At 49.6% G+C, this 9,170-nt stretch overlaps 1 protein-coding gene across 2 annotated transcripts in view; it reads right to left on the reverse strand.

Moving 5' to 3' along the window:
• The window catches only part of GGA2 (golgi associated, gamma adaptin ear containing, ARF binding protein 2), a 38,280-nt gene extending 33,321 nt beyond the window's left edge, over positions 1 to 4,959 (reverse strand). The window contains exon 1 of one of the 2 annotated variants that reach the window (XM_025855402.2): positions 4,797 to 4,959. In XM_025855402.2, the coding sequence (XP_025711187.1) occupies positions 4,797 to 4,884 (88 nt within the window). In that variant the 5' untranslated portion in view covers positions 4,885 to 4,959. Of the gene's footprint in view, positions 1 to 2,628; positions 2,811 to 4,796 lie in introns of those variants that run through there. The other variant, XM_025855401.2, reaches the window with a different exon arrangement.
• Positions 4,960 to 9,170: the final 4,211 nt, after the last annotated feature.

Consider the following 9,170-nt stretch of genomic DNA (forward strand, 5'->3'; position numbering starts at 1 on the left):
GTGTGCTGTTGGCATCTAATGGGTTGAGGCTAGGGATTCTACTAAACATCCTATAATGCACAGGACAGACCCCCACAACACAGAATTATCAGACCCAATGTCAACAGTGTCAAGGTTGAGAGACCCTGCTCTCAAGCATCCAGGTGGGCACCCTTTTGTTTCCCTTACCAGCCGTTCCCAAACTTCCCCACCTCCTCCCTGAAGCCCCCAGTTCCATCTCTGCCCCTGACACTCAGCAGGGAATGGTGGTGGTCACACAGGACCTTATTTGCATGTGCAATCATCTTTATCTCCTTCCCCAAACATTCAGAAAAACAAAAGGTGCCCTTCTTCTCTGTGAAGCCAAGTCACCCCTTTCTGCTCTGGCTCTGACCTCCTTCAGCATCTTCAAGGCCCTCACCCCTGGCTCCAGCATTGGACTTGGGATTTAAGGATAGTTCCCCAAAAGAACAGTAGCGTAAAGAGGGGCTTACAGGTGCCCTTCTCCTTTTGAGATCTCCTTTACACCTAAATTCCCTCTGGCTATGCCCCCCCCTTCCTTTCACAAATACCATTAAAAAAAAAAAAAGAAAGAAAGAAAGAAAAAAGGGCTGGTGACCAGGAGCTACATGCTCCCTACACCAGATAAACTGTATTTCAGAGTAGCTGTTGCCAACTCTTGAAAACTCAAGAGATTTCACATAAAATATAGGTTCTAGCTCTAACTGAAAAACTGCAAGATCTAGCACCTTTGGGACCATATCTGCCTAAAACAGAGGGTCTGAAGAACCCCCCCACCTTGGGCAGTCAGGTTCCCTGTTGTCTCCTGCACCAGGTGAGCTGACAGCGTCCTCTCACCCAGTCCACCTGACTCTTTTTTGGCAACTCCAGTCTAGGCGTGTTCTCCACTACCTAATCAACCGCCTTCAGTCCCCACCACTTAAAGACACCTCATCAGTAACCTTTTAGTTGCCAAATTCAAAGTTCCCTCTTCTCCTGCCTCACCCTACTCCATCTTTCTGCCCACCAACTACACCCCTCCTTTGAGATGGGTAGCTCCCCACCCTCCCAGCTTTCTCCTGCCCGTGTCAGCGCCACCTTCCCTGTCAGGCTGCTTTTCCCACCTGCTTCCTAAACGCCATGCTCTATCTGCAAACCTCTGCTCTTAATAGCCACCGCCTGCCTGGACAAGCTCTCTGCCAGTGAAATGAAGATTCCCACGCTGACCTCCAGCTCCCACCCTTTCTGCAGCTGATCACCTGCCTACAGAGGGCCTCTTTGCTATGCCACCTGTACCTCAAACTCCACAACGGAACCACCTTTTCCTTCTTAAACTGAGTCCTCCTCACAGGTGAGGCATTTCTAACCAACCAGTTCCCATAGCCCGAAATCCAGGCTCCATCCTAGGTTCCTCCTAGTCTCCATTCGAATGCATCAAGGCTGCTGATTGTGCCTGCTAATTATTTCTACCCTCAGCCCCTAAGCACTACCAAAACAGTTTATTTACTGTCCCTGCCTGGCCTCCCCTCCCTAGCCAATTTGGCTCCACATGGCTGCAGGTGAGGCTTTTAATAGGTGTACTTGATCAGGCGCTCCCACTGAAAACTCCACCCCCACCCCGCCACAGGATAAAATACAAATTCCTTTCTGCAGCATCCAAGCTCCGATTAGCCCCCCAGCCTCTTTTCCAGGCTCTTTGTTCTTTAGGCTTTCCACATCAGCAGTACCCACTACTGGTTCCCAGAACGCCCCACACCCTCCCGTCCCCAGTTTTTTGCACATGGTTTCCTGTGCCTGAGTGCCTGAGGTGTTGTCACCTCTGCTGTCCACTCAAATGCTATGTCTGCTGTGACAATCCCCAGATAAACCGATCAACTCTTTACCACATGTTAAGCAAAAGCGGCCCGCACCCCAATTTGCCCTAATTATAGCAAGGTGCCCTGACTATGGGCTTGGACCCACTAAACAAGGTTTATTGTAATCAAGAACCCTGTGTTACGCACCTCAGGATTTCCAGCACCTAGCAGGGCCCAATACAAGACGCATACTCTGTAGCCTCCCTGAATTTAAATTCCTCATCGGTTACCCGTACCGGCCAGGACTGTGGTGAGGGGGAGTCCGGCCACAGTAAACGTACACAAAAGGTATAAAGGGCTTGTTTTGACATTAACAACAGCAGCCTGACAGAGATCTGTGCCAGCTCCGGAGAGACCGCAAGAGGCTGCCTGGCTTGCACGAGTCTCCTTCAGTGGAAAGGTCCTCTTCTCCAAAACGGGGTTAATAATAGAAGCTGCCTCTTGGGGTCGTAATGAGGATTAACAATGGCTGAAATGCCTCTAGCACAGTGCTTGACACAAAAGAAAAGCTCCACAAACCCTAGCCATTACGTGAATCATGTTTGCGTGCTGCGACGACAGAGGTGGGCAGTGGCGGGGAGCAGAGCACCCAGACTGGTGTTCCGCCGCCCGGCCGACTCCTGAGGCTCCTCGAGGGAACCCGGGGCGATCCCCGCACCCACGCCCGGCCCAGCCCCCGGCCCTTGGCCACCTGCCCGCCGCCGCCGCGTCAGAAGAAAGGCCTTGGGGAGACGGGAAGTCAGGCCTCACGTGTGTTGCTGAGCCCCCGCCGAGGGGCGGCCCCGCTACTCACTGAGCCACAGCTCCAGCGCCGCCGCCGGCCCCGGGGGCCCCTCGGCAGTCTCGGCCCCCGCCGCGGCCCCCGCTGCCACTGTCGCCGCCGCCGCCATGGCCCGGACCCCGCTGCTCAAGCTGCGGCTGCCCCTGGCCTCTAGCCGCCGCCGTCCGGCGCGCTCCGGGGCTGCCGACGCGGCAGGCGAGGGTTGGCACGTGACAGGGCGAGGTCTGGAAAGGCCACGCCCACCAGTCCAGCCCCGCCTCCGGGCGAGTCTCGGGCCAGGGGCGCTGCCTCGCAGAGATGCCTCCCCGCCGCGGAGGCTGGGTTTGCCCAGCGTAGTTCTAGACCACAATGGGGTCAAGGCCCATCAAGCCAACTTCGCGAGGCCTGCGTGCTCTTGTCCTTCCGGAGTAGGCTTGTCGGATGAAATGCAGGATGCCCAGTTAAATTTGAATTTCAGATAAACTAGGAATAGGGTTTTTCTTTGGGGGGCAGTATTTTTATCCAGGAGGGTCTTCCCCCACACCACCTTCTCTGAAATGACACACCGGCTTTCCGTCATACTGCCTTATTTTCTCCTTTACACATTACACCATTGATCTACTAAATATTGCCTATTTTGTTAAAGGATAATTTTCCCCCAAAAAAGTCATGATTCTCATACATACTGAAACAAATACGTATTAAATATTTTAACTTTAATTAAATGAGGGGAACTGAGCGGATGTGATGTTGTAAATTCACTCAAAAGAGAAAAAAGGGGGGACGCCTGGGTGGCCCATTCGTTAAACCTCTGCCTTCAGCTCAGGTTATGATCCCAGGAGCTCCCTCCTCCTCCGGGAAGCCTGCTTCTCCCTCTCCCACTCCCACTCCCCCTGCTTGTGTTCCCTCTCTCGCTATGTCCCTGTCAAATAAATAAAATCTTTAGGAAAAAAAAAAAAGAGAAAAAAGGTTGGGGGCACCTGGGTGACTCAGTCGGTAGAGCCGGAGACTCTTGATCTTGGGGTTGGAAGTTCAAGCCCCATACTGGGTATAGAGATAATTTAAAATCTTTAAAAAAGAGAAAAGGCAAATGTATACGAATAAAGGATTGTTGGAACACATGGACAAATGGACACAAAACTAGCTTTTCCATCAGTAGTGAGGGCTGTCCACCTAAACTGCAGAATTTGCATTTCTATCAGTCATCTAGGAGTAACCACTTGTAAGAGGTCCGAGAGACAGTAAAAAGCCATGCTACCTAGAAGACACATAATTTTCCTTCAAAGCACGAATTGTCTATACTCCATTGCCTGTTTCACCCCACTAATAAAAGCAAAAACTCTGCTCTGTACACTTCTATATCCCCAGTACCTAGAATAGTGCCTGGCATGCTAGTGCCACTAAATATTTGTTGAATGGCCAAATGAACCCTACAAGCAATAAGAGATAGCTATAGGGCTTTAGGTCCTGTCTCTGAATGAGGACCTCAACCACTTCCATCAGTCTGTACTTTCTAATTGAGTAAATTCTTTCCAGCTTATCTCCTAACTGTGGCAAAGGCCCCACAGGAAAAGCATCCTGTGATGGGAACCAAAACTACCCCCTCAAGCAGTAAGGACGGCCCTGAGCCAGCAGGACCCCGGCCTGTGATTGACCCGAAGACATTGATGACCTGACTTCACTGCCAACCTTTGTCCCGCATGTTCCTTACAATAAACTTGCAAGTATTTTCAGCACTCTGGAGACAGTCTTTGAGATGTTTGTCTGCTCTGTTCCCTGCTGGCCTCATTGAAATAAATCCTTTTCTTGCTTCACCACCACTGTCTCTCTGCCTTTGGGTTTTGTCAGTAGTGAGGAACCAAACCTGATCTGTTTGAGACCCTCAGAGCCAGGGGCTCTTGCACCCTTGCGGCCCAGGGACTTCCCTATCCCAAGTAAATACACAATCTAAGTGAGGTAACCACTGTTGTGCTATCTCAGTTTCAAAATAAGTCTAGCCACACACATCTCTAACAGATTGCTGCCCACAGCACCCTTCCACACGGAAACTGTCATGAAAGCTCTGAACGCCAAGAGATGGAAGTGCTGTTTGCCAGCCTCTATGCTAAACCTTTTACGGTTGTTACCGGTCTTGGTAAACTTGCGCTGCTTTAACAGAATACCCTAGACTGGGTGGTCTAAACAACAAGACATTTTCTCACAGGTCTGGAGGCTGGAAAGTCCAAGATAAGGTGCTGCAGATTGGGTCCCTGGTAAGACCCCACTTCCTGGTTTGCAGAGGGCTGCCATCTTGCTGTGTGCTTCCAAGGTGGAGGGAGGGAGAGAGAGAGAGCATGCAGTGTGGTCTCTTCCTCTTATAAAGATACTAATCTCTTCCTGAGGGCTCCACCTTTGTGACCACATCTAAACCTAATTAACTCCCAAAGTCCCACCTCCAAATACCATCACATATAGGGGCTTAGAGCTTCAGCATATGAATTTTCAGGGGACAGCTTTCACCTATAACATTATTCATATAGGGGAAATTTTGTTTTTCAAAGAATTATCTATAGCGTCCCCTTCTGTGTTCTTTTTTTGTTTCTTTGGGAATTATGTTACATCTCTGTAAACTGTAGATAACTGAAAGCAATTAAAAATTATTCTTGTCTATAGGCTTGCAAATGAATTGTCCTGGGAAAATACAACCTGCTCCATGTGGAAAAACCAGTTTGTCTCCATTTGCACATTCATTTCAATATTCCTGATCTATAAATGTGTCTGTCCTGTGGATTCTCCTTTGAACTGGTTGTAACATCTTCTCAGTGTCTTCACTAATGAGTCAAATAAAATCTTTTAACACATGTTCATCTCTTGAAAACTCTAAACACCTGGAGACGCTAGAGCTGGGTTTCCTTACTGCAACGAATGTCTGGAGACGACTAAGACTGCGCCCCATAGGGGCGGGAGCTCTCCACTGGCCAAGGACCATTCATCACTTCCTAGATATTTCTTACACCTGGCTCACGTTACTTACATGATTCTAAGCAACCGCACTCATTCAAAATTTGACTAGTGGATCAGTTTTCCAACTGGTCTTTGTTAGAATAAGCTGGAGGGCTTGTTAAAACACATCATGCAGGGCCCAGCCCACACTGTTTCTAATTCAGTAGGTCTGGGATGAAGCCCAAGAATCTAATTCTCATTAGTCTCCAGGCGATGCTGATGCCGCTGGCCCAGGGACCGCAACAGAAAGATAAAAGGTAAGTGGGCAGTAAGGAAGTGGATTGGGGGTTCAGGGCAGTGGTTGGGTTTACATACCATCGAACTTCTGGCACTTTATAGATGCAAAATAATTATGGGTGGAACCGGAATCCTGTGGCTCTCCCTATCTAGCTCTAAGCACCAGATGGGAACTAATTGTACCTGAAGTCCTTTCTTTTGTATGTCCTGTTCCCTCAGCCTGGAACGACCTCCCTCTGCTGTCAAACTGTCAGCGTGAGGCTGCCAGATTTAGCCAATAAAAACAGAGGAAGCCCAGTTAAATCTGAATTTCAGACACACAAATAATTTTTTAGCACAAGTATGTCCCAAATATTGCCTGGGACATACTTACACTAAGACAATTACTATTTATCTGAAATTGAAATCAAAAGGCAAAACCCACCTCCTTCTAAAGGAAGTGTTCCCCAACTGGCTTCCCCCCCCACCCCCACCCAGGGATTCCATATCCCTGTAGCAATTCCATTGCCTCTCCACCATCAGCTCCACACCTGTATTACGGTAATTGTTAGTCTCATGTGAGACTCTCATCTCTTTGAGGTGGGGGACCTTCTCTTTTGTTCTTTTTTTTAAAGCTTAACAAATAAATGTAAATACACATACATAAATATATACAAATAATTGGGGTAAGAAATGCCTGTGGACTGAGCGTCTATAATTTTTCTTAAGATTTTGAGAGTGAGCGAGAGAGAAAGAGAGAGCAAGCGTGCGAGCACACACAGGAACAGGGGAAGTGGGAGGGGGAGAGGGAGAAGCAGACCCCCTGCTGAGCGTGGAGCCTGATGTGGGGGCTCGATCTTAGGACCCTGGGATCATGACCTGAGCCGAAGGCAGACGCTTAACTGACTGAGCCACCCAGGGGCCCCTGAGCGTCTATAATTAATGAGCCTTTACTATTCCTCTCCACATCCCCAGGCCTCAGAGGGCCTGGCACAAGAGGTATTTGTCAAATGAATGAATAAAGACAGGGTTGAATGGACTCGGTTTAGAGGGGTTCTCCAGGTGGTGACAGCTTCCCCTCCTTGGCTGGGCTGTCCTACTGCCATCAGGATTGGGGGAGTGGTGGGAGGGGGCGGAGCTGAGGGGGGCTCTGGCCTAGAGGGAAGGGCCGTGACCCTAACATTTGGCAGAGCTTTGAAGCATAAGTTGGAGATCCCCCAGGCCATGATAATGAGCATGAGTGCCAAAACAAACTTGTACTGACTTCTAAATTAAAAAAACACATTCATATCCGGTGATTCACTAATGAAAATAGTTACCACCAATGATGTGAAGTCCCTGAAACACTGCACAGCAGCATTCTCGCTAAACATAGCGACTTCGGCGAAGCCAGCACCTGCGCTCTTGACTGCTCACCCTGACCATCTGATCCAATCAGAGGTGGATCTGGTCTTTGACTCCAGTGTCTCTGAGCAGCCATTGCGTGAAGCACAGCTGTTCTCAGCACCAGGGGTACAACGGTGAAGACAGGAGGCCCCCGTTCTCCTGAACTTTACTATCTGACACCAGCAAATAACTGCAGAACTCCTTACATACACGATTAGTTATGCAATCAATTCCAATTGTGTGCTTTGGAAAAGAAGAGGGTGCTGATGATGAAAGACAACAGGAAGACCTCCCGGGAAGAAGTCAGAGGTTTCCCTGATGTGATAGTGGAGCTGAGATCTGGAGGCTAGGAAGGAGGCAACCAGGCAAAACCAGAGAAGAGCGGGGAGAACAGCAGTACGAAGGCAGGACGGAGACGTGCCTGGGGACCTCGGGAAGGCATATGTGGTTGGAGGCCATACAAGAGGGCACGTGAGGGGCCGTAAAGGCTGAAGTGCAGCTGGGGAGACAGACCAGGGTCAGGCTGTGATGAGGAAGTGCGGCTTCATCCGGACAACAGTCCTCCTTCGTGTCTCATTTTCCAATCCTCTCCTATCAGGGCTCCCTGCTTCTGGTCTGGTTCTGCTCCATCTCTCTGCAGCAAAGCTGCCAGGAGGAGCTTTCAAATAATCCATAAATCCGATCCTGTCGCTTCCCTGCTCAAAACCTTTCAATGGCTCCTCACCTTCCACCTCCTGAAGACTTAACTCATGTCTTCACTAACAGAACCCGCAATTTGTTCAAGTGCCCAGGGTTCCGCAACCCAGCCATGGACCTCAGGGAAGAGCGGGCCCTGCCCCCACTCTGGGTCTGACTGACCTATGAGGATGCCTCCCCCACTTTCCCAGAAGTTCAAGAATGGGGAAGTAAAGCAGGGAAGGGTGCTTGGAGAAGATTCTTTGCATTTAGGGGGAGAGCTGCAGAAAGCTACTATCTCTGACAGCACATGAAGGAGGAAGTGCAGAGAGGCCCAACCACTTTAGGCAAGCCAACTGTCAGCACAGGAAACCAACCCAAGGCTATTGGCTGGGGCCAATACGGCAGAGATGGAAATAGAAAGACCCGGGGTCCTTACTGACGTCACTGGACGTTTAATTAACCAACGCTAGAGCCTGCCTTACCCCCTGAACTTCCTGTTACATGAAATACTAAATCTTATTTTAAGCTGGTTTGAATCTGGGTTTTTTTTTGTTGCTGTTGTCGTTATTTGCATCAGATGGCACCCTGATACCCTTAACCTGACAAAGAAGGGCCATTTGGGGGGGCACCTGGATGGCTCAGTCGGTTAAGTGTCTGCCTTTGCCTCAGGTCATGATCCCAGGGGCCTGGGATTGAGCCCCACGTTGGGGGGGGGTCCCCTGCTCAGCGGGGAGCCTGCTTCTCCCTCTGCCCCTCCCCCTGCTCATGCTCTTTCTGTCAGATAAATAAAAAAAAATCTTAAAAAAAAAAAAGGGCCATTTGGAATTTCCCTCTGCCTGGTTTCTCAGCCACTTCTACACCCCCTCAACTCCTACCCTTACTTCCAATCATGCTCACCTTTGTGAAGTTCTCCTCTCCTTCTACTTGGAATACTCTTCCAACCCCCCCAGACCTGGGAAACTCCTACTCATCCTTTAGAACGCTGTTCAAAGGTCACTTCATCTGTAAAGCCTTCTAGTACCCCCTGAACAGATTAAAAGCCGCCCTCTCTGGACCCTCCTATTACCCAGAGGGTCCTCACTTTCTAAGTATTCATCACTCTTGGTCCCTGGGAAGGTAGGAATTTTGTCTTATGACCAATATATTAACCGATGAATAGACGACTTCCATTTGTCCCCACCCTTCACTTCAGAGTCTTTGTCCAAAGTCTATCTCATAGAGGGACGCCTGGCTGGCTCAGTCAGTAGAGCATGTGACTCTTAATCTTGGGGTTGTGGGTTCGGGCCCTACATAGGGTGTAGAGATTACTTAGA

This window comes from Callorhinus ursinus, unplaced genomic scaffold, assembly GCF_003265705.2.
Source record: "Callorhinus ursinus isolate GAN/ISIS: 27379988/994484 unplaced genomic scaffold, GSC_fseal_2.0 scaffold85, whole genome shotgun sequence".
Classification (NCBI taxonomy): domain Eukaryota; kingdom Metazoa; phylum Chordata; class Mammalia; order Carnivora; family Otariidae; genus Callorhinus; species Callorhinus ursinus.